The sequence below is a fragment of the Vulpes vulpes genome, chromosome 2 (genome assembly GCF_048418805.1).
Source record: "Vulpes vulpes isolate BD-2025 chromosome 2, VulVul3, whole genome shotgun sequence".
NCBI lineage: Eukaryota > Metazoa > Chordata > Mammalia > Carnivora > Canidae > Vulpes > Vulpes vulpes.
Window position 1 is genome coordinate 24100643 of NC_132781.1, and position 24586 is coordinate 24125228.

General features: G+C 51.4%; 2 protein-coding genes, 1 long non-coding RNA gene and 1 pseudogene across 5 annotated transcripts in view; 1 reads left to right on the forward strand and 3 right to left on the reverse strand.

The window, feature by feature from the left end:
• Positions 1–5983, reverse strand: part of LOC112917819 (uncharacterized) — a 29806-nt gene extending 23823 nt beyond the window's left edge. The window contains exons 1-2 of one of the 2 annotated variants that reach the window (XR_011999697.1): positions 5864–5910; positions 4906–5154 (exon numbers count right to left, since the gene is read on the reverse strand). This is a non-coding gene — a long non-coding RNA (uncharacterized lncRNA). Of the gene's footprint in view, positions 1–4905; positions 5155–5863 lie in introns of both variants that reach the window. The other variant, XR_011999698.1, reaches the window with a different exon arrangement.
• Positions 5984–6051: 68 nt separating this feature from the next.
• PNPO (pyridoxamine 5'-phosphate oxidase) lies at positions 6052–13337 on the forward strand. Its single transcript, XM_025995817.2, has 7 exons — positions 6052–6338; positions 7340–7464; positions 8905–9004; positions 9820–9873; positions 10102–10230; positions 10539–10609; positions 10812–13337. The coding sequence occupies exons 1-7, from the start codon at positions 6201–6203 to the stop codon at positions 10978–10980; spliced, it is 786 nt and encodes a 261-aa protein (XP_025851602.1). The 5' UTR covers positions 6052–6200; the 3' UTR covers positions 10981–13337.
• Positions 13338–15456: 2119 nt separating this feature from the next.
• On the reverse strand, positions 15457–22103 carry PRR15L (proline rich 15 like). Of its 2 annotated transcripts, none has more exons than XM_025995818.2 (2): positions 21475–22103; positions 15457–16687 (listed from the first exon to the last, which is right to left on the reverse strand). In XM_025995818.2, the coding sequence occupies exon 2, from the start codon at positions 16646–16648 to the stop codon at positions 16346–16348; it is 303 nt and encodes a 100-aa protein (XP_025851603.1). In that variant the 5' UTR covers positions 16649–16687; positions 21475–22103; the 3' UTR covers positions 15457–16345. The 2 variants fall into 2 exon arrangements, with proteins under 2 accessions (XP_025851603.1, XP_025851604.1); XM_025995819.2 differs by lacking the exon at positions 21475–22103 and adding an exon at positions 19498–19634 and having other exon boundaries at positions 16224–16687.
• Positions 22104–23729: 1626 nt separating this feature from the next.
• On the reverse strand, positions 23730–24586 carry LOC112918054 (peptidyl-prolyl cis-trans isomerase B-like; annotated as a pseudogene).

Sequence of the window (24586 nt, forward strand, 5' to 3'; positions counted from 1 at the left end):
CTTGGCTTAGTCACCTCCCAGAGGCTAGAGAGTCTGGAGAAAAAGTAGTTCCCTAAGGCCAATATACTTTCCCAGGGTAGAGGGCTGGGATCCCAGTCACAGATTTCTGTTTTCCTTTTGTCCCCCATCCCAACACTCCAGAGAGGGTAGCACAAGCTCTGAAACTCTGGTGGGTATCTTGGAGCGGCAGGCAGAGCTATGAGGAGGATGTCAGTGCATGTGTTCAAACCCAGCTGGGGGCCAGAAGAACATCTGCTGAAGGGAGAGGTGAGTCACACACAGAACAGTATGTGCCTCTTCACCTCAAGGGGCCACCGCCAGGGTTGTTCATCTGTGCAGGAGTGGCGAGGCCTGGTTTTGCACTCTATGCTCCCTCTGTTTCCTTTGTAACTGGCAGCCTGCATCTGCAAGCAAACAGCTTTTCCTCAGAGCCAGCCCACACCCTTGCATCTAAAGAAATAAAAAGGATATGATCTCAGATAGATCACAGGTCCTCTGTCCCTGATCTCTACACATAAGCCCTTTGAGTGAAACCAGACCAACAGCTGCATCTACCCTGGCACAGAAGCCTCTCGACCAGCTTCCATCAATCCTCTATCTCATCGCTGCCCTAGCAGGGGGGAGATGAGAGGCGTGTTCCTCCTCCCTTCCTCCAGTGTAGGTTACAAGACTGGAAAAATGTCTTCGCTGTGTTCTGAATGGAGATTGGTGGAGAGAAGGAGAATGTCAACACATTGACCAATTTCTGCCACACACACACACACCGCCCCCTCCCCCCCTTAGCTTTGCTCTGCGGCACAAAGAATGATCCTTTCCTGAGAGCGGATTCCAAGTCATGTGTTTTATGCTTCAGGTGTGGGAACTGACCCAACCTTTGGTAATGAGGGTGTCAGCCCCCAGCAAGCAGGCTCAAAAGCCAGGCCTGACTAGCTCTGCCTCCCATGGGGTGCCTGAGTCAGGCAGCGGGACAGGACATTCTGCCCGCTGTGGGTGATGGCATGGGCAAAGAATACAGAGGCTTGGTGGCAAGCTAGGCCCTCATCTGCCTTAATCCAGCCCTCGTTCACTGGAGAGTTGCTGGGGGTGGAGGCTATTGATGGTGTCATGTGGCCCCAGATCACCTAAGGCCACAGGCCTCCTGGGGTACCTGGTAGGCCCTGGTTGAAAATCTGGGAGCAGCACATCCCCTCACTGCGCCCTCCTGTCTGCTTAGTGATACTCAACACTGTAGATCTTTGGCCCCAGACACTAGGATTACAACCCAGAAGGAAAGGGGCCTGGGTCCATCGTTTCTGAGATCCTCCCTCCTGAAGGCAAGTCCAGGCAAAATGCCTTTAAAAAAAAACAAACAAAAACTAAGCCAGCCGATAGAGGTCAGACTTCCTTCAAATTCCTTGGTCCATCTTTACAATTCCCTCTGAGGGCCCTGTGAGGCCCCACACTTAAGTCTGACCGAGAGGCACTCACAGCCTCTCAGCTCCCTGGACCCATCAAGGGCTCATGGCTGATGGAAATTGGCTGAGCTCTACATGGTGATGGATTCCAGGGACCCTCACTTGGTGATTCACTGTTTTGGGAGACCTCTAGTCATCTGGCCAAGGTCTTTAGCGTTGGGAAAAAGTCACTAAAGGAATTGCAGTCTTATTGGGACTGGTGGCAGCTAGCTGGATTGCCTAGTCAAAGAGTGGAAGAGAAAGAGGAACAGGCAAGAAGTGAGCCTGAAAAGATGGACTATAGGACGGGGTGGGGGGAAAGAAAGCAAACCAGGGCGGGTTAGGGCAGAGTATCAAGGCTTAAGGAAGAGTCTAACACTTGCTTATCGCAGTCCCGGGTGAGAGGAAATGAGAAGTGACCATGGAACAGGCCAAAACCAAGGACCAACCAGGATTTCTCAAAGGAAACTAAGAAGCCACAAGGTCATATTCCTAGGGTCCTGCCTGGGAACCCACCATCAGGCCCCCTCCCTCTGCCTGTGGCCCCAATTACCAAGGCAGCCAGGGCTGGGACTGAGACGGATGCCCTATTACCTCACTCACCCTGGAAAGCTTAACATCCCTCCAGGTTGCAGAAACACTCGGCCCTGCCCCCACCAGGCCCCAAGTCCTACTCACCATGGCTGGCACCCAGGTACAAAGAAGCTTAATGAAGGCAGTTTATGCATAAACATTACAGAAGAGCATTCCCTGGCTGGGATTTTGAGAAGGAGCCAGAGACAGTAAGGGATGTGCCCCCTCCGTGGAAGGCACTTCTAATGAAGGCTGGGGATGAAAACAAAAGGACACATTTGGGAAATGATCTGTGAGCACACACAAGGGTCATGAGAAGGGCCAACAACAAAACCACAGGCAGGCCACCCAGGGAAGGGTCAGCCTCCTCCGTATCCCACTGCAAGCCTTTGAGGACCGGCTCCCATCTGGGCCTCCCAATAACCATACTCTCAGGGCTCAGGTAGCTACTGGCAGAGCACCAAGTACCCACTCCTCTGTGTGTCCTGGGTGTACCCCAGGCTGGGCTCAAGAGTGCCTGAGCTTCAGGTCCCCAGCACACCTCCTCTGGCCTGCCACCGGCCTCCTGGGAGGCTGCATTTCACTAGCATCCTTACCATCTTCCTGGGTCTCTCCCCTCTCCCCCATCCTCCTTAATTCTCCCAGGCCCTCTTCTCATTCTCATCCTCCCCCATGGCCTCGGGGGCTCGTGACCCTTAGCCCAGTCTCAACAGCCTAGACCTCTCCCCTAAGCCCCAGATGTGATTATCAAACCTGGCCAAACACGTGTGTCCTATAAACCCTCATACTCAACAGGTCTGATCGGCCTCATCTTCCCCCCAAACCTCCTCCTTCACCATGCCCCTCTTCAACAAACAGTGCCACCCACATCACCCAAAGTTATCCCAGTGAGTGGCTCCCTTCACCTCCAGCCCCATCCTAGACTCCGGCTCCAGGCTCCTGGCTCCCAACTTCTGCACTGACTCCCAACGTCTCCCTGGCCCTGCCTTGCCCTCCCTTATCCACCAGCCACTCGGTCACCAGATCTAAGTCCCCAAATACAGTCATTAAGATTCAAGTGAAATATAGAACGCAACCAAACAGACGAAAAGGTGACTTAAGAACATAAATGCAAAAACATGGGAAGAAGACAGGCAAGGCACAGTCCCTAAACCCACATGCAGCTCTTTCGCTTCATATTGAGAAACCGGTATGCCTCTTCTGTACAGTAAAGTATTACAACATATTTTCTATTCACTTAAGGCTCTCTTTCTTTCAAGAAGATTAATAATTTTACAAAGTTGGGGATGGGAGGAAGGTGGCAAAGTGTTTAAAAAAAAGCAGTAACAATAAAACATTCATTTCTCCCACGCAGACAAAACCCCTGCTGGGATTTTAGCAGTAGCAGCAAGGCCGGCCCCTCTCTCCTTTGCGCTGCAGGGCTGCTTTGTGATCCAGACACAGAATCCCACTAGGCAGAAAAGCACAACACAAGCCTACTTATTATTTTCAAAGCAGAAGGGAAAATCTTAAAGGGCAACGAATTGCAAACTTCCTTGCTAATCACCGAGGATGCGAGAGGCTGTTGGAATCTAGTGCCTTTTCTCTTCATCCAGTCTTAAAGAACAGAAATTAGATACTCTGGTTTGATAACAGCAAGGATTAAAAAAAAAAAAAAAAAAAAAAAAAAAAGGAAAAGAAAATGTTGTCTAAAAGCCTGGCCCTTAAAAAAAAAAAAAAGGATCCCTTGGGTGGCTCAGCGGTTTGGTGCCTGCCTTCGGCCCAGGGTGTGATCCTGGAGTTCTAGGATCGAGTCCCACATCAGGCTCCCTACATGGAGCCTGCTTCTCCCTCTGCCTGTGTCTCTGCCTCCCTCTCTCTCTCTGTGTGTGTGTGTCTCTCATGAATAAATAAATAAAATCTTTTTAAAAGATTTTAAAAATAAATAAATAAAAGCCCGGCCCTTTCCACCTGTCCGATCATCAGCCCTCCCTACTAGTCTGGCCTGCTCCTCACCGTCTTGCTCTGGGAGAATCACACTGTTTTCCCCAATTTCCCTAACACACTCTGCCTTTCCACACACTGTCCCCTCTTCCTGGCATGCCCGGTCCATTGTCTGTCTGGAGAACACTTAGTCAACAAGACAAATCAAATGCCTGCCCTTTACGAAGACTTTCGGACTGTCTGACCCCTGCAGACAACTCTCTTTTCTGCTCTGCTTTTCCTCACGAAGTATCTGCTAAAGGACCTGTAACTCATCAGCCCTCAGAGCTGTTTCTCCTATTGGGGAGACTACAAACCCCTTGTGGGCAGGAAGCATCTCACTCTCTTCATCTTAGTATTCTCAGACCTAGCTCAGCGCCTGGTCCAAAAGAAGTCTTTAACAAATGTCTATGGAATGAATAAATATCTATCCTGAGCTCTTGGCTTTTAAGCAAACCATTCAAATGATCCAGTCTTGATGCCCTAGTATCCCAGGTCCAGAGCAGCACAGCCCAGGAGTGCCAACAGTGTGGCCCCATGAACAAAATCATCTGTGTTAAAGGGCATTAATTACGCGTACACAGGTTCAAGTGCAGGGGCCTGGGAGGAGCTGAGAACAGCAGTGTTCACATGTGGAAAGACAACCTCAACAGGAAAGTATAGTTCAGTCAACTCTCAGTCATGTTGATGGAAGAAAACCATGTAGCAAAAAAAAAAAAAAAAAAAAAAAAAGTCCAACCAGTGGAGAATCCACAGATCAACATCATTAAGCCTTGAGATATGTATTATTTCATTGCAGCAAATTGGGTCTTCCAGATTCTATTTGGCTCAAGCCACATCCATATAATAAAAGATGATAGGTTATTTAATGTAGGGCTTTATGAAGCTTAACACCTGGTAATGCAGACACCTGGATAGGGCAGGAAGTTCCCCTTACCTGGTACAGTCCTGGGGTGCCTGCCTAGATGGCTCCTGCAGCTCCCCTTCCTGAGGTTGGTGGAAACCTGGACTACAGAGAGGACTTGACCCAAGGCTGCCCCAGCCAGGTCAAAGCCGGAATGGGCCCTGGTAGGTTTTCCATGTCTCAGCCCTTTTGGTCCACAGCCTGGAAATGGCTTTGCACAGCCACCTGCTCCCCCGTGCCCCAGCTATGGCTGGCATTCCCTAGGAACTAGACTCCAACTACCTAGGAAAGACAAAATGTGAAGAAGTGGAAAACCCTGCAAAGATGAGGAAGGCCCAGGAGCAGTAGGGGCAGCAGCAACGTTTCCATCTACTAGAACACTGCCTGGTGTGAACTCCCACTGCTCCAGTAAAGGAGAAATCATGAGCAAAGGGAGCAGCATGCTCTGACCTGGGGTTAAAGAAATGAGGCAGAGAGAGAGTTCAGAGCTGGAAGGAAGATGGCTCTGGTCTGGGATGGCTTGATCCCAAATTTCCCTTCCCCCGCTTTCCATTCAGCAGTCTTCCTTCCCATCCCACAGTCTCTTCCTCACTCCACCGCGTTCTCCCCGCACTCCAGAGGACCCCACATCCTCCTCCACCCGCACCCTCATGCACCCTCCACAGGACCTATCCTGTGTGATCCACAACTCGCCTCAACCTCTCCCACTCTCCAGCCCCGATTTCTTCCCTCAACCAGAAACCGCCCCTCCTCTGTGTCTCCCCATCACCTCGTCTGAGTCTGGCCCCTAATTCTGGTTTTCCATTTGTCCTTTCCCAGGCACCCCCCCCCCGCGCCCGCCCCCAGCTTCCCCCGAGGGGGGGGGGTCCTTCCTGCACTAGCCTCGCCTCTAGGCACCTGCTGGGGGCCAGCCACTCCCCACCGACCGCTCCCCGCCAGCTCCCGGGGACTCATTCCCCGCCCCCACCCCGGGCGGCCGCGGGCCCTATACCTTTAACAAACCTCCACGTGCGTGCTAACGGCGGTGACAGCATTTCCTTGTCTCTCTGCTCCCGCCCCCGGAGGCGCCGCCCATTGGCCGCTGGGTTCCTCTGTTCTCGCTCTTATTGGCCACGCTCCCGGACAGCGCCAACCAATGGCCTCTCCGCGCCTGTCTCCCTCCTCCGGCCCTGAGCTCCCATTGGCTCCGAGGACTTAGGACCTGTTAGCAGGGCCTGGCGACGGGCGAATTCTTCAGTCCCCCGGGTAAACTCCCGAGCTGAGAAATTGGTTCCGAACCCAACGGAACCCAGCGCTGGGCGACGCCGGGTCACGTGACTGGCGGCCTCATGACGTGCGGGCTGCGAGGCGTCACCGTGACGTTTGGGCGACCTGCCGGGTGGCCCCGCTACCTCCACCACCTGTGCGGTGGCGGTGCCGTCATGGACCTGGGCCCGATGCGGAAGAGCTACCGCGGGGACCGAGAGGTGCGGCGGCCGCGGGGGCAGCCCCCGCCGCAGGGAGGGGAGGAACCCCACGGGGTGGGTTTGAGGGTCACCCCCATAGGACGAGGAGGGTCACAGACAAGCAGCGGGGGTAAGCGGGGCTCTGGGGAAACGAGGATGCGGAGAGGCAGCGGGTCGCGGTGGGCGAGAGCGCGAGCGCTGGGCCGTGACCCTGCCACCCGCGGGGCGGGCGCATCACTTCGGGCAATCACTGAGCCTCCCTGGGCCTCAGTTTCCTCACCTGGGGAGTAAGTGCCTAACTCTCAGGGCCGTTTGGACTTTGATATTTGGAGAGCGCTTGCAGCAGTGACCATCAGCTTCTAAATATTTGATAAGTAACCCATGGGGGAGGGGTATGACTCACAGAGGGCGGGGAGGAGAAAGCTCCTAGGTCTCACTGCCTTCAGCCCCTTCCCTTCGCCTTTGGAGGAGTTCTTTCCCTTTTCCCTGCTCCGAGGAGGAACCAACAGAACGGAGCCCCAGTTTCTAGATCTTGTTGTGTGTGAGCATTTCCAGAAGTACTTGCTAAACATGCAGTTTTCCATTAAACCTCACACCTACTGAGAATTTGTGGGTGTTGAACCCACAAATATGGCTTTTATTTGTTTGTTTACTTATTTATTTATTTTTTATTTTTAAATGCTCTCCAAGTGATAGGTTTGACACGCATGAGATGAAACCCTGATTCATCCATCGCTACTGTGGGACTTGGCGAGTTATGCCACGTTTTTATGCCTCTGTCCTCACCTGTAAAATACAGCTAGCAGAACCTACTTCCTGGGTACTGTTTTTTGTTAGGAAAAGTTCCTGGAACAATACCATGTGTGCAGAATTGTATGTATTTTATGCCTCTGTCCTCACCTGTAAAATACAGCTAGCAGAACCTACTTCCTGGGTACTGTTTTTTGTTAGGAAAAGTTCCTGGAACAATACCATGTGTGCAGAATTGTATGTATTTGTTAAATAAAACTCTCCTTCCCCAGGCGTTTGAGGAGACTCAACTGACCTCCCTGGACCCCATGAAGCAGTTTGCTACCTGGTTTGAGGAGGCTGTTCAGTGTCCTGACATAGGGGAAGCCAATGCCATGTGTCTGGCTACCTGCACCAGGTGGGCATAGTGCGGGTGGGTACAGGTGAAGTAAGAAACTTAGGAAGCTCTCAACTTGGCGGAATGCAAATTTATGAGGATAGCTCTGTTATTAACATGCTTTGTGGCTTCTGGCAAGTAACTTGTCCTCTTTGGGCTTCGGTGTCCTTACCTGTAAACCAAAGATCACACTCTACTTAATTCCATTTCAGTAATAACAGTGTAGTGCCTCCTTCATGTCTGTTCCTAAAGCGCCCACCCACACCACCCTTATCTCCTCATCTCCCCATCTACCCAATTCCCATCTGCTCCTTAAGAGCTACATTTCCTGGAACCTCTCCTGAAATCTAGCCCAGTGCTTCCTTGTATTATTTATTTGACAATCAATCGTATATTCCTTGAGACACCTCTGACATTAGCCTGTTATTCCACTCTTGTCCCTGCTCATTAAAGTGTAAGGCCTTGGGGGTACCTGGGTGGCTCAACAGTTTAGCGCCTGCCTTCGGCCCAGGTGTGATCCTGGAGTCCTGGGATGGAGTCCCACATCGGGCTCCCTGCATGGAGCCTGCTTCTCCCTCTGCCTGTGTCTCTGCCTCTCTCTTTCTCTCTGTCTCTCATGAATAAATAAGTAAGTAAGTAAGTAAGTAAGTAAGTAAATAAATAAATAAATAAATAAATAAATAAATAAATAAAATCAATAAATAAAATGTAAGGCCTTGAAGGCAGGGCTCTGGTACTGTGCCCCTGGATATCCCCCAGAACTCTGAGTGGAGGACCTGAAGGAAACACCCTTTCTGTGATGGCTAAGCATTGGCTGATTGCATTATAATTGGTCACCACCCTTAAAACTGTGTTCCATGGTGCATGCAGAGAGTGGGAAGAAGGAGAGAGAGAGAGATCTTTCTGGACACCAGGCCTATTGGATTAGAGTCTCACTTTTATGACCTCATTTAACCTTAATTACTTCCCTAAAAGCCCTATCTCCATACACAGCCACATTGGCAGTTAGGGCTTCAACACTGAATTTTAGGGAGACAGGGCACCTGGGTGACTCAGTGATTGAGCATCTGCCTTTAGCTCAGGTTGTGATCCCAGGGTCCTGGGATCGAGTCCTGAATTGGGCTCCCTGCGGGAAGCCTGCTTCTCCCTCTGCCTATGTCTCTGCCTCTCTCTCTCTGTGTCTCTTAAATAAAATCTTTAAAAAAAAAAAAAAAAAGAATTTTAGGGAGACACAGTTCAGTCTATAACAGGCGCCAGGCTATAACAGGCACCAGGCAGTGATGTCATAGTTGCACCTCTAGGACAAGCCCCCAGGGGGAGGTGGGAATGGGGAGCCTGCATGCCCGGACAATACAGAATAAGGGGGTGCAGGTGCCAGGAGCTCAGGGGAGCACCCAGGTGAGGGGTGGCAGCAAGGACAGTGACATGGGCTCTGACCACTTGCTCTGGTCTTTGCCCCAGAGATGGAAAACCTTCTGCCCGCATGGTACTGCTGAAGGGCTTTGGCAAGGATGGCTTCCGCTTCTTCACTAACTTCGAGAGTCGGAAGGGAAGAGAGCTGGTGAGGGGCCTGCAGGGGCCTGTCCTTCCTTCCCTCTGGTGCCAGCCCCACCCCTGCCCACTTGCTGGCTGTGTTTGGGCACCGTCCTGCCTGTGGGCCTTGGCACTCTTCCTTTTCTTTGCCATGAATGAGTGCTCGCTCTGACCACCCCGCCTCTGCCATCCACTTACCTAAGTAACTCCCAACCCTTTGGCTTTCAGCCCCTGTGCTACCTTCTAGGGAAAGTCGTCCCTGATCCCTATGCTACCTCAGCTGCCATTCACCATCATCTTAACATGTCACTTTACTTTCTACCTTCTTTTCAGTTTGTGACTGCATTTGTTGGTGTGTTTATGTGATTGATACTTGTCTCCCTTGCTAAACACCCAGTAGATTCTGTGGAGGCAGAGGCTGCATCCGTTGTACCTCTCCCATTCCCCCAGCACCTCTCCTGGGGTCAAGCCCAGAGTTGATACTTTGTGTGCATTCAGTCATGAACCCAAAGGACTCCCGGAATCCATACTGGCCACAGGTGCATTTCTGAGGACTTGCAAATCTATGGATGAGAGAAATGGCAAGCCTCACTTTGGAATCCATCTGGCTTAGGTTTTCAGCATGGCTCTAGCACTTACTGTGTGAACTTAGGCAGGTTCCTTAACCTCTCTGAGTCTGTCTCCTACACCCGTAAAAGTAGGCATACCTTTGAGGGTTTAAATGAGATGTTTTGTTATCCCCTGTACGCCTGCATGCTGCAGACTTCCTACCTCCTTTCTGCACGGTGGAGGTGTTCTCCCTGCTGTTTTGATGGCCGACGGCGAATCCTCTTTTATTTCTAGGACTCCAATCCCTTTGCCTCCCTTGTCTTCTACTGGGAGCCCCTCAACCGCCAGGTGAGTGAGCAGTGCCAGGACAACCAGGGGCTCATTATCGATGAGCCCAGTGGAGGTCCTCAGGCTGGGAAAACGACCTGCCTCTCAGATAGCTCTTAATTAACTGGTCTAGTTGGAGCCAGCAGTGGTGGGGCAGTGGAGAGGGGTAGGAAGAGAGGAAGGGGGCCTGTGTTGGTAGGGAGGGCAGGAGGCATTGCAGACCGTCTAGCCAGGGCCATCCTTGAGCAGGTCCGCGTGGAGGGCTCTGTGAAGAAGCTGCCTGAAGAGGAGGCTGAGTGTTACTTCCACTCCCGCCCCAAGAGCAGCCAAATTGGGGCTGTGGTCAGCCACCAGAGTTCTGTAATCCCCAATCGGGAGGTAAGTCGGGTTTCTTCTTAGTTCTCTGGGTGGCAGGGGCTTAGCTCATCCCCAGCAGCTGTCCCTGGGGGATGCCAAGGCCCTCTCTCCAGCAAAATGAAAGGATAGTCTCCCTGGGGAAGTAAAGATGGGGAAATGGGCTTCCTTTATCTGACTCTCTGGTTGGACTGTGCTTCTGGAGGAGAGAGGCCAGCCTCCCTTGTTCACCTGTGTTCCAGTGGCTGGCAAACAGCACATGCTTAGTAAATGGTTATTAGGTGAATCACTGACTCAGTCTGGGCCTTCCTCAATTTCCTTCCCCTGGATAGTATCTGAGAAAGAAGAATGAGGAATTGGAACAGCTCTACCAAGAACAAGAGGTGCCAAAGCCAAAGTACTGGTGAGTGATGCTTGGTGGTTGTCCAGAAAGGGGCACCAGAACTTGAAACCACTCCCCCTGGAATTATAGATCTGCTCCCCCTGGTAATCCTCATCAGATTCATATTAGCAACTTCCCTCAAGGGGTCCTGAGATGGAGACAGGGTGGGGGGTAACCTGTTGAAAAAATGCACAGAGCACCAAACCCACTGTTTCTCTTGAAGGGGTGGCTACATCCTGTACCCACAAGTGATGGAGTTCTGGCAAGGCCAAACCAACCGTCTGCATGACCGGATCATCTTTCGGAGGGGCCTGCCAACAGGAGACTCCCCTTTGGGGCCCATGACCCACCGTGGGGAGGAAGACTGGCTGTATGAGAGACTTGCACCCTGACTAACCTGCTGGCGCCAACTGGATCTGGGGCCAGGTGCTAAGAGAGGGTGTGGGATTGGGAGCTGGGCCCTTCTAAACTCAACCTATTTCCCTCCTCACCCCTTACATTTAAGGCTCTTCAGAGTTCAAACTCCAAATTCTGTATTTTCACTTGATTCTCAGTTAAGTAGTCTTGTGAAGCATAAGCAGTGGCATAGAGAATCACAAACGGAAAAAAAACAAACCCATAATTATTTTCTTGACCTTGAATATGATTTATTGGACTAGCTCCCTCTAGAGGTAATAGTTGGTGTGATTCCCTCTTCTGGTGACACTAGGTGGGCCGGGGGCTGCTCTGTTACCACCCTGTCACTGAGTCATACTACCCAAAGCTGACTGGTTCCAACATAAGGACCTGAGCCAATCTAGCCAATCTGTTTTTTCTTATCAACAATTTGAAATTTGAAATGGAGAGACCCAGAGTATGAGAGGCACTGTAGCCAAGTCATTAATGGCAGCCAAGAAGCAACAGCCTCCAGCTGCTGCTCTTGTAATTCCCTTAGTGACCTTGGATCCTTCTTTCCCACGTCTGGGCTGTGTATAACACCTCCTCCTGCCTCAAAACACCCATTATCCCTGTTAAAAAAAAAAAAAAAAGTTTTGGCTTAAACTAGCCAGGATCAATTTTCTGTTGCTTGCAACTAAAGGAAACGTATTTACTAATAGGATATTTTTATAGCATTATACCTTACTGATAATTGCCTCCTGTTATCTGAAGCACAACAATGTGGAAAAGAGATTAAATTTATTCTCTGGAGCTCCAAAGGACCCATAGGTGGAAGTTGCATGAAAGTAGATTTCCTCTTGGTATGAAGAGAGACTTGTAACAACCAGGACTACCTATGAGGGAGTGGGCTACCTGTTAGGTAGTGAGTCTCTAGAAATATTCAATCTCAAGTAATCAGGAGTTTTACATATATATGTATATTTTTAAGATTTTGTTTACTTGAGAGTGAACCCAAGCAGGGGGAGTGAGAGAGAAAGAAGCAGGCTCCCCACTGAGCAGGGAGCCTGATGCAGGGCTTGATCCTAGGATCCCGGGATCATGACCCGAGCTGGAGGCAGATGCTTAACCAACTGAGCCACCCAGGTGCCCCTAGGAGTTTTGTAGAAGGGATTCATGTGCTGATACCGTCAATCAAGCTTTACTTTTCCATGTTTGTTTCTGAGAACTGTGTGTGTGTGTGTGTACACACATATATTGTTATAGGGATTACATCATTCTGACCACTCATACATCCTTCACCTACTCCCCACCTCTACTGATGACTCCTAGACCCTGGTTTTCATCCATGCTGGAATTACCCAGGGAGCTTTAATCATACGTGATTTAACTGGGCTGAGTGAGGTCTGAGCTTGGGGAAACTTAAGGCTTCCCAGGGAATTCTGTGCAGTCAAAAGAACCCCCTCCCCACCGCCCACCGTTTAAGATCCTTGCTACTCAGTGCAGTCCACAGACCAGCAGCAACACCACTTAAAAGCCCACCTCAGACCCACGCATCCTGTTCTGCATTTAACAAGACTCCCCCTGGTGACCAGATGCCATGTCCCAAACCGTGTCACCAGCTTCCATAAACATATGACCATTCACCCTCACCATTGGATTCTTTATGAAGCTGATGCTTGTGCTGAACTGTATTTGCTTTTCTTGAGTGCAAGTCTGGTGACCAAGGACAACTTGAGGGCAGCCCAGGTGGCTCAGCGGTTTAGTGCCACCTTCAGCTCAGGGCGTGATCTTGGAGACCCGGGATCGAGTCCCACGTCGGGCTCCCTGCATGGAGCCTGCTTCTCCCTCTGCCTGTGTCTCTGCCTCTCTCTCTCTCTCTCTGTGTGTGTGTCTCATGAATAAATAAAATCTTTAAAAAAAAAAAAAAAAAAAAAAGGACAACTTGAATGAATGGCCTCCAGCCTCCCTGGAGGGGAGCCAGGCTGGGTAAATGTTTGCTGTGACTAAGCCAGAATCAAGGAACTCTTACTTGTGTACGCTGGCATGGAACTCACCAACTCTGTAAACTGTTCCATTCCACTGCGTGGGTGTGTGCTGTACTTCAGTGTCTGTTATTAACTGGCTCCTGCAAGGGTGGCCCTGTAGGTGATGATCGCCCCCCTTTAAGCCTGAGGGTAGGAAGGTACGATGCTAACTAACCCTGTGGCCACCATAGGCAGGGTGCTGGGGTGCCCCTCTCTACTTTGTCTTGTTATTGGGAGCTATGTATCCCCCATCACCCCCAGCTCTGAGCCTGGTTTCAGCTGTTCCTTTCCTGTTTTTGACAATCACTGTGCCAAGTCTGTAATAAAACCTCGTCAGCCGTGTGTAAGATTAATGTTCAACCTGGCCTGGTCGCATCCCCCCACCCACCCCCTCTCCCGCCCAGGAAGGAGAGGGGTTGGGGGATTTAAACGACCCCTGCAACCTCCCTCCTCCTCTCACTAGAGGTTGGGTGGCCAGCAGGGGGAGCCCTCCGCCCAGGGTAGGCCCCTCCTGGGCAGTGCAAGCCGGTTCCAGCTGGCCCCTCCTGCCTCCCCCACCTGGTTGGGTCCTGGCCCAGTGAAACTGTGGTTGATAACCCGTAGCCTCTCACAGTTCCTGCGTATATTTGCACTCTCAGTTCCTCCTCCTCTGGCCTCATGAAAGCGTGCAGCTGCCTCTCTCCGACTCCCTGGCCAGATTTCCCTTTGGCTTTTAGCACGCACCCACCACCTTTCCCCAGCTTCAGGATATTTGTGGGGATTCCCTGGAAAATTCCTGCAGACATCACTTTGAGGTTGGAGCAGGCTCTCCCTTACAAGGCAGAAGGACCTTAGATCCTCTCGCCTAAGAGGGGTAATGGTGGCAATGTGGTGCCAGTATTGGGCAGAAGGAGGCCTTGGTGGCCCAGCCCCAGCCCTGGCCTCCCTCAAGGGACCTCAGGATGCGCAGAAGTGGCAGGTCCCTATGGTCTGGTGCCTCGGAGTATTCTGCCTCACGGCTGATTAGCTCTCCCCCAGCTGGTGCCAGAATCAGAATCCTAAGCTGCAGGCATTACCCTCTACCACCCTACCTCGCCTTCTGCGGAAGGTGACTGTACTCCTCTCTTTGCTCCCATCCCCCAGGCAGATGAAAATCAAGAGTGCAGGGGGCTGTGTGCAGCAGTCATGTGCACAAGCCAGCTCTGGCTTCAGTCCCAGCTCCACCATGGCAAGCAAGTGGCTTCACTTCTCTCAGCCTCAGCTAACTCGGCAGGAAAACAGGGACAATGACCACACCTGTCTCGGGTGATGAGGGGATTGAGCAAGGAATCTCCTGGAGTACTTGCCACAGGGCCTGGTCCATTGTAAGCTCCCTATAAACATTGGCTATTCACAGTGGACAGGGCTAGAGTATGGGGGAAGTCAGCTCCTTCACGGGACACTTGATGGATTGGGTAATCAGACAGACTCTAGAAAGTCCCATGGGGTGGGAGGGATAGGGGCAGAGGCCTCGGAGAAGGTAGCACACCTGAACCAGCCTTCCTTCCCTCCCTCCAGCTCCTTGTGTCCCTCACTCATCTTCAGAGTTCCCGCTTGCCTGGGTGAGGCCACCCAACAAAGGCCCCCTTGTATGGGTTTGTTTGTTTTGGTAATAAATTTGCCGAGCAACACTCCCTGGGGTGGAGTGGCCCAACAGCCACAAAGAACTGACCTGGAAGCTACAGGACCACATTGTTTAGTTGTCACCTTGCTTTCTCCCTGTTCGCACCAAGAGCTCCAGAGATCTGTCCAGTTTTTCCTAGCTCCCAGCTCCTGGCTTGAGAAAAATCTGGACCTAACAACACAGGGAGCACACTCTTTGCTCTTCCTTAAGAGTAAAAGTTGTGGGCTACAGTGGAGTTCCTTAATAAGAGCAAGAGGAGGAAGACCATACTAACCGAGCACCTACCATAGGACCACGTGTGGGGCACTTCATGCTGACCATTCCCACAAAATAGACCTTATTACAGCCCTTTTTACCAAAGAGACACTCGAGGTTCAGAGAACGTTTAATAATATATATTCCCCAAATCACTCAGCTATGAAGCGGTAGAAAGAGAATTTGAATCCTGATTCTAAACCAAACCCCTGTGACTTTGGGGTTAGTCACCAAATGTCCCCTCCACTCTCTTAGAGTTCCTGAGGGTCTCTCCATTGACCAAAAGGAACTGACCACTGAACTGAAACCAGCCCCTTCCTTTGCTAGATTTGCATACTCAGGATTCTTTCCTTTCTTTTCTTTCTTTCTTCTTCTTCTTTTTTTTTTTAATAAAAAAGACCTTATTTTTAAGTAATCTATAGACCCAACATGGGGCTCGAACTTGACCCCAGGCCTCCTAGATCAAGAGTCATGTGCTCTACTGACTGAGCCAGCCAGGCCCTCCCCACCCCCACCCTGCTCCCGCCCCTGGGGACCCTTCCTGATGTTCAAAAGAAACACCTGAGCACTCAGAGTTCCACTTTATTCCCATGCAGGGAGTAAAGACAGAAGAAACAGTCTTCAGTACATAGAAGACGAAAGCATAAAAAGGTTCTCTGCTTTTGCAGCACTGTTTATTACAAAGAGAGAAACCTACTTTTTTTTTTTTTTTTTTTTTTTAAGCAAAATTCAAGGCTCCAGGACTCATCCCTGGGGCTTGTTCTTCTTAAATACCAGGAGGGGAGAAGAATTTGGACCCATGAGCCAGTGCAGTGTCCCTTTGAGGTTGTGTGCAGGGACCTGTGGGGTCTCTCGCCAGGTCCTTCTGCAGTACCCCACCCCCCCAGAGAGTGTCAGAGTGCCAGCGGGTCTCCTCTCCCCTGCAAAGTTCCAGAAGGGTTCCCTCTTTGGCAGGAGGTGAGCTCAGGTTTGGGGTCTCTGACTCCTCCAGCTCCAGAAAACCACCCCATCAGGTGGCTTCTGGAAAATTCACTCTCAGAATCGGTCCAGGGAACAGTTCCAGGGAGAGCAAGTAGAAGGAGCAGCAATTGAAACTCACCCTTGAGCCTGTGCCCCTGGAGGAGGTGAAGTCTGCTCCCTCTATCCCTTGCCGTGCCCACTTCCCTGCTGGGCTGCCACTTGCTTCCAGGAGGGCTGTCCTTCCTGTGGGACTTTGCAGCCTCTGTATGTGTTGGGGAACGTGGGAGGACCCGGGAATAACCCAGACCTTCCAGAAAGCTGGGGCACATAAATAAAAAGCTAAATCCACACGTTTCCTGCCAGCAGGCGTCAATGCCACCCCCCCCACCCCCCACCCCTGGTGTCAGCTGTGGCCAAGGAGGCCAGCGTGGCAGGCCCCTGTCTCAGATCCAGCTGATGGCAGGAGTAGGGAGGCAAGAGCATCCTCCTTGGCCCCCTTCACTGTCCTTTGCCCTCCTTATCAGCAAAGAGGTTGGGGTTCTCTGCCAGTGTGGCTCGGACTTTCTTCTTCTCCTTGAAGCGACCCGAATTGGAGACTTTGACGTGCTTGCCCTTTGTGTTCTTGTCCACGATCTTCTCCAGGCGGGTGTTAAAATCGCCGTGGGAGTTCCCGCCCTCGGGCCGAGGGGACTCCGCGTTGCCCTCTGTTTGAGCATAGGTATCAGGGATCTCGTACAGCACCTTGGGAGTGGATTTCTTTTTCCGGAGGAAGGTCAGCTTCCACCAGCCCACTTCGGTCATGATGTTCCCTGGAGCTGAGGGTGGCACTTTCTGCAGGAGCTGGGTGGGACAGAGAAAGAGGTCAGTGGGGAGAAGTGAGGCATAATGGGGGGTTGCCTGGAGCAGCCCTCTCTAAACTCCTGATCATGGGCTATTTTAATAGTCGGGGCCTGAAAGAATTGCAGGTGGGGCCAAATGAACTGAGGATTCGGATAAAACTCTACAATATGAGAAGAGAGGGAGTCTGGGGAATGGGCAGCTGTATGGACACCAACAGGAGAGCCACTGAGCCCAGGCCGAGGGGCAGCGGGACAACCACACACTCTTACCATGCAGGTGGTGGGGAGCTTTGAGATTCCAGGCCCCTCAGGGCTGCAGGGAGGTGACTGGCTTGCCCAGGTGGCCCAGCACCCAGACCACCAACATCCTTCCCAAGCTCTTCCCACTGGGGCGCCAGACCCTACCACCAGGAGCTGGGAGACAGTTGGCTGGTATCAGATGCACAGAAACACCCTGTGCATTTTGCTTAGAATTCATTACAAAATAAGTAGGATTTAGGATTTTGAGAGTAATTTGGGCTTCCCAGGTGGTACCAGCAGGAGTGAAGGAGATGAGGGGTTTTTTTCCTATGGGAGGAACTGCAGGCTAGGAGTGGGAAATCCTGGGGACTGTACCAGCCTCGACCTCTAGGAAGTTACTTCTCTGGATCTCAGTGTCCTCACCTGTCCCTGCCAGCCTAACATTTAGCTCTAATGCTCATCCCCTGCCTTCAGAGGGAGGCATCCTTTGCAAAGTAAAACATGGTAACAGTAATAATTATTGAGGGATGGCTCCTTTCCCCATCTAGCTTCCATGAGGACAGGAGTTTGCAGGGGAATTGAACATTGTTTTTTAATTTTATTTACTTATTCGAGAGAGAGAGATAGAGGGAGAAGCAGGCTTCCTGCAAGGAGCCCAATGTGGGACTCGATCTCGGATCCCAGGATCATGCCCTGAGCCAAAGGCAGACACTCAACTGCTGAGCCACCCAGGCATCCCGAGAACTGAACATTTGGAAGGAGGTTTGGTGGGGCCACAAGGTCCACATGAGAAATGGTTATCACGGGCTTGGGAGCCAAAATCCAGGCTTTTCCACTGACAAGCCATGTGCCCTGCTGTGATGTGTCCTGACACAGATGTGGCTTCATCTTTAACTCATTTCCACAAAGGTGCTCTCTGAGCTAGTGGGAGTTCTGGCAAATGAGGTTGCCAGGACATCGTTGCCAGGTAGGATGTGTAAGATGGATGGACACAGCAGGCTGGCAGATTCTGAGCAACAGAAGGGCAGGACAAGGGATGAGAAATCCAGGCATCTCTGGGCCTGGAGAGGGTGGTGGTCTGGTTCTCAGGACTCTGTCTGTGGCTGGGAAGGGTCCTGCCAAACGGGTAGTAGCCATCATGCACCAGAAACCTAGGTGGTCAGGCCACCCCAGTACAGGCTAATAGATCACTTCCTTTAAAAACTAATGTCCTTAACTACATTTTCTTAAAAGACCAGAAAGAAATACGACAAATGATTAACAGTGGTTGTCTTGGGCAGCCCAGGTGGCTCAGTGGTCTAGTGCCACCTTCAGTCCAGGGCGTGATCCTGGAGACCCAGGATCGAGTCCCACGTCAGGCTCCCTGCATGGAGCCTGCTTCTCCCTCTGCCTGTGTCTCTGCCTCTCTCTCTGTGTGTGTGTGTCTCTCATGAATAAATAAATAAAATCTTAAAAAAAAAAAAAAAAACAGTGGTTTTCTTTTTTTCTTTTTTTTTGAGAAAGCAGTAAGAATTTTTTTTTTTTTTTAAGATTTTATCTATTTATTCATGAGAAACACAGAGAGAGGGAGAGAGGGAGAGAGAGGCAGAGACACAGGCAGAGGGAGAAGCAGGCTCCATTCACTCCCAGGTCTCCAGGATCAGGCCCCTGGACTGAAGGTGGCGCTAAACTGCTGAGCCAGCAGGGCTGCCTAATAGTGGTTTTCTTTTTCTTTTTCTTGTTTAAATATTTTATTTATTTATTCATGAGAGACAGAGAGAGAGAGAGAGAGAGAGAGAGAGATGCAGAGACACAGGCAGAGGGAGAAGCAGGCTCCATGCAAGGAGCCTGATGTGGGACTCGATCCTCAGTCTCCAGGATCACACCTTGGGCTGCAGGCGGCGCTAAACCGCTGCGCCACCGGGGCTGCCCTCTTTTTCTTTTTTTAAATTGGAGTTCAATTTGCAAACACATAGCATATCACTCAGTGTGCATCCTGCCAAGTGCATCCCTCAGTGCCCGTCACCCAGTCACCCCCACCCCCCAACTCACCTCCCCTTCTACTACCTCTTGTTCGTTTCCCAGAGTTAGGAGTCTCTCCTGTTCCGTCCTCTCTGATATTTCCCACTCATTTTCTCTCTCCTTTCCCCTTTATTCCCTTTCACTATTTTTCATATTCCCCAAATGAATGAGACCATATAATGTTTGTCCTTCTCTGTTTGACTTACTTCACTCAGGATAATACCCTCCAGTTCTATCCACATTGAAGCAAATGGTGAGTATTCCAACAGTGGTTTTCTTTTTTCTTTTTTTTTTCCCAACAGTGGTTTTCTTAATGGAGAAGGAAGAGGGGATGTTTTCTCCCGGTATTTCTGATTTCTGGATATTCCATAATGAGCATGGATTTTTTTTTTTTTTTTTTTTTTTTGACAGGGAGCATATCAAATTTGGGGAAAGATGCAAGCAGGATGCTGACCTAGGCTTGGGGAGGATTGAGTGCCTGCCTCCATGGGCTCCTGGTTGCTGTTTCCCCTGTCCCTCCATCTACCCAGCCCCATGCCCAGAGTGCATTCCTGATGGATTCCTTCCTACCTCTTTGTCTGGGAAGCAGCTCCCACACTGGCAGCTCTGTCCCTTTAGCTGAGTTCAAGTAGCAGGAGAAGCCCAGGGGAGATCTTGTGCAGCTCCCACTTAGAAAGTGAAGGAGGGGGTGAGAGTGGCCAGATAAATACTTCCAGGGCACCCTGGAGAGGTGAGTGCACAAGGGGACAGCCTGAGAGGTTTGCATTGGCAGCTTGCCCCACCTGGGCTTAGCACAACCTTGCACAGAACTTGGTGTTCCAGAATGGGTTTTCTGGAAGTTGTGGGGAGGGCACTTGGTTGGCCTGTGGGTGCCCCAGTCGCCGCCTGGTCTGGGGCAGGGCCCGTGACCCCACCAACGCCCATCCGGGGTTGCCAAGGAACTCAGGGAGTGGACGAAACAGCTCCTGAGCTGACAGTAACCACCTGACTGCCCACCTCCTTGAGAGGCAGTGCTTCTGTCTGCGCCAGCTAAAACACACCTGCCTTAGAGGGTGCCGCAAATTGGCATCTGCAGGGGTTTACTCCCCTTGGAATGAAGGAAGTGATAGATCATAAGGAACTTATCTTAACACCATAGGGAAGTGGGAATAGCCCTCGGACCCTGCCCTGGGGCCTCCACCATGGCACGAAAGCATCGGCGCCCTTGTCTGTCGGCCTTGAACTCTGGTCTAAGATACCTTTTCCATCCTTTCTGTCTGAGAGGACATACAAGCACCAGGAAGAGGCGTTTGCCTCTTTCATCACAACTGACATATGGAAGTCAGAACAGAACAGATAAATTAGAGGACTGTTCTTTGTTTTACAAAATAACCAAACTATAAGATTCTTTGAAGTAGTGAGCCACCCCAAGATAGTATAAAACTGATTTGCTTTAAATCAAAAAAGTGGGGTAGCCTGGGTAGCTCAGTGGTTTAGCACCTGCCTTCGGCCCAGGGCGTGATCCTGGAGACCTTAGATCGAGTCCCACGTCGGGCTCCCTGCATGGAGCCTGCTTCTCCCTCTGCCTGTGTCTCTGCCTCTCTCTGCCTCTCTCTGTGTCTCTCATGAATAAATAAATAAAATCATAAATAAATAAATAAATAAATAAATAAATAAAGCGATGTGACATCAAAAGTTGGGAAGAGCAATATACCTTCAGCCACATGCCCATACCTGATCATAGAAGGCAGGAGGGAACTGCAGGCAGGAGGTGTAATTGGGACTGCAAGCAGACCCAGCATTTAGTGACAGGTGGCAGGCCATGCAGGCTGTTTGTGCAGGGCCCTTAGCTGGCCACGCCGAGGGCTGGGCCCTTGCCCTGGGGCCCTGCAATCCATGGGATGATAGAAATCAGCCCTGAGGATGCTAGCTACACCTCTGCTGTTTGCACAGCTTTAGAATCCACAAAAGGACCTCATGGGACAGCCTGCCACCCCTTGCCTATGACAGCCAGCTCTATGGCACCTATATGGTCACCCCAGGACAGGTCCCACCGCCCCCACTGAGCCCCTTCTGAGCTGGGACAAGTTAACCATCGATTGCGTTGGAAATGGAGGGATAGAGGGGAGTAGAAGCAAGTCAGATTCTAGGCTTTAAGACAATATCCAGGACTCCCCCACCCCGCCAGCCCAAGTCCCTCTGCCAGGCCCCTGATGGCACTTCTCCATTCTGAATAAGACTGGGGTGCCCTGAATAGGAACAGGGAGATGTTCCCACCAGATAGCCAGAAACATCCTCCATGTTGGGGGGTCGGCTCCAGCTTAGCAAGCGTTAATAGAGAACTGCTCGGAGTGAAACTTTCCCAGAAAGAGCTCTGCTGGAGGCCTGGATTGACTCCAAGAGCCAGTGGGATGAGTCCGACTTCTCCCTGCGCAACCAAGGAGAGATGGGAACCGGCCTGCCTGGGTTCCCCTTCCCAGTTAGGCTTGCCAGCCATGGAGGCAGAACCAGGTGCCTTGACTGGGCTCTGTGCCTTGGTTTCCCCACCCCCTCACCCTCTGCCTGTACCTGTAATCCTGACTGTTCCCGGCTGGAGGCGAGACCTTCCTTAGAGAAGGAGCTGAGTGTAAGCAGCTGCCCAGGCAGGAGACTGGGAGAGGTAGGGGTGCCCCCAGGGTGCCACGCCAGGCAAGGCTCAGGCCAGGAGAGCTGGGTGAGAGCAGCTGCACAGCAGGTGCAAGAGAAACAGGTGCAGGAGCGGGTACCTGCTCCACTGCGGCTCCTGGAGTCAAGGTGAACCTGAAACCCAGCCCCTCCCGGCTAAGTAAACAGAAGCAGAGGCCGGATCGGGCTGATGAATATTCATTACCCCAGAAATCCAATCCCAGTGCCCCTGCACCCACCCAGAAGCCAGGGTCCTCCAGGGATTGCCTCAGCAGGAAGAGGAAACCCCAAGGGAAGTCTGGGGCAGGAGAAACAAGGGAGCCTCTCTCCTGTTTCCCCACTCTCATGGGCCTGGTTGCACCCCCCAGCTGTAGCCAAGGTCACCCTCACCCATTTCATGCTCAGAAGAGGCTCAGACCCTCTCCAGCACAGACCCTGCCTGGACTTTGCCCCTGGCACAGCCGGGAAAGGGTTAAGCACTGCTCCCGTTGGCCATGTGGGACGGGGTGCACCCCAGCTCCTTTGAACTCCAAGTCGAAACCAGTCCCTGGTTAAACTGGTTGGCAGACCGGTTCGCTCCACCCCAAAGCTCAATACTCCTCAGCTCAGGCTGGCACTGGGCTGGGGGGCTGAGGTTCCCTCGAGACCTGAAGGTCCACTGCACCCAACTTATTTGATATTACAAAGGGGGCAAAACCTGGGGCCAGCTCTCAGGGAAGGAAGGGTGAGGGGGCTGTGGTGAAGTGGGAAGAGAGGGAAAGGCATGGAGACAGTGTGTACACACAGGGGATGGTGCCCTCACGATCATCCATCAGAGAAGGTTATTCTGCAGCCACCCTTGGGTGGCCTGTTCCTGTTGGCATTCTCTCCCCTAGGACAGGCACCCCCAGAGAGTGAGAAATGTTTGCTGCAGGTCCACTGTCCCTGTAGCTGCCTGTCCCAGTGCTGCCCAGCTTTGATGCTCCATCCACCCACCCAGCCACCTTCTTCTGAGGACTGAGTGCATACAAGCCAGGCTCTGAGACAATGTCATGTCTTCCTTTGCTCTCCTACTCCCCTCAGCCAACTCCCAAAAAACCAACTCTCAAACCTGTCCTACCATTTCCAACCCTGCTTCTACTCGGTTCAGCCTCTCACGGCCTTGTGGGTTCATATTGCCCTCCATCCTAAACAGCACCCCTGCCCCTAGGCCCACGGTCCTTCAAAAGTCCCCCAAGGCCTGCAGTGGAACCCACTGGGCCTGGCCTTCTAAGGATAGGCCTCTCCCAACCCTTCATGAATACTCTCACTAATCCCTTTCTCTGCCTACTTCCCTGGGTGCAGAAGCTGTCTAGGAAGGTGAGATTAGGAGTGCATGCTGTACTCTTGGTCAGGAACAGCCTCCTGGGTGAACCAAGACAAACTCCTATTCATCCCTCAAGACCCAAATTATTTATTATACCTCCCATGCCACCGGAAACTGTGTTGTTCCTACAGAGTTTGCTCACATGCTTCTATTTAACATGATATATACCACAATTGATTATATACATGTATGTACACACATATATAGTATCATAATGATCTATTCATATATTTGGCTCCCTTAGAGAATTTTAGCTCCTTGAGTTGTAAATTATTTACCACTGATACAGACCTGACATACTAGAGACCTAATGCAAGCTTTATAACACAAATGAGAGTTAAGAAGTCCTGTCTTTGGCTCAGCGGTTTAGCGCTGCCTTCAGCCCAGGGCCTGATCCTGGAGACCCGGAATCGAGTCCCACGTCGGGCTCCCTGCATGGAGCCTGCTTCTCCTTCTGCCTGTGTCTCTGTCTCCTTTTCTTTCTCTGTTTCTCTCATGAATAAATAAATAAAATCTTTAAAAAAACAAAAAAACAAATGAGAGTTAAGAAGTCCTGTCTTTACCCTAAGAGATTCTTTTTTTTTTTTTTTTTAAACCACTGTTGTTGTTTTTTTAATTGGTCAGCATTGGTAGGAGTTTGAGTTTGTTACAAAACCAGGCCACTGGCCTATGGAATGTGAGGGGAGGGGTCCACTCCGTCAGATGCCAGCACCAGGACCCCGCAGCATGGTGCCCTGTGGCGGGCCGTCCTCACCTGTGGGAAGGCGACAGGGCCGCACAGATGGTAGCTCAAAGGGAAGCGGTCCCTGGGGCCCTATTCCTTGGCGATGGCAAAAGGCTTCTCCACCTCAATCTTGCCACCATCTGCGATCGTCACATCCTTCAGGGGCTTGTCCTGACTGTTTTCGTGCTCTCCACCTTCCGTACTACCTCCATGCCTTCCAAAACTTTGCCAACACCACGTGCTTGCCATCTAGCCAGGCGGTCTTAACCGTGTGATAAAGAACTGGGAGCCGTTGGTGTCTTTGCCTGCATTGGCCATGCTCACCCAGCCAGGCCCATAGTGTTTCAGCTTGAAGCTCTCATCAGGGAAGCATTCACCATAGATGCTCTTTCCTCTAGCGCCATCTCCCCGGGTAAAGTCTAGATCATGAAGTCCTTGATCACACGATGGAATTTGCTGTCTTTGTAGCCAAATCCTTTCTCCCGCATGGCTAAGGCCACAAAATTATCCACTGTTTTTGGAACAGTCTTTCCAAAGAGACCAATGACCACCTGGCCTATATCTTCATCTCCAATTCATTTTTTTTTAAATATTTTATTTATTTATTAGAGACACACAGAGAGAGAGAGAGAGAGAGATTGAGAGAGAAGCAGAAACACAGGCAGAAGGAGAAGCAGGCTCCATGCGGGGAGCCCGATGTGGGACTCAATCCCAGGTCTCCAGGATCACACCCTGGGCTGAAGGTAGGCACTAAACCGCTGAGCCACTGGGGCTGCCCTTCATTTCCAATGCAAAGGTCGAAGTACACCTTGACGGTGACTTTGGGCCCCTTCTTCTTCTCGCTGGCCGGCCGTGGAGGGACCTGGCAACAGCAAGAAGAAGACGGAGCCCACGACGAGGGTAGCGGTGAAGAGAACCTTCATGTTCCACTCGGAGAGGCGCAGCAT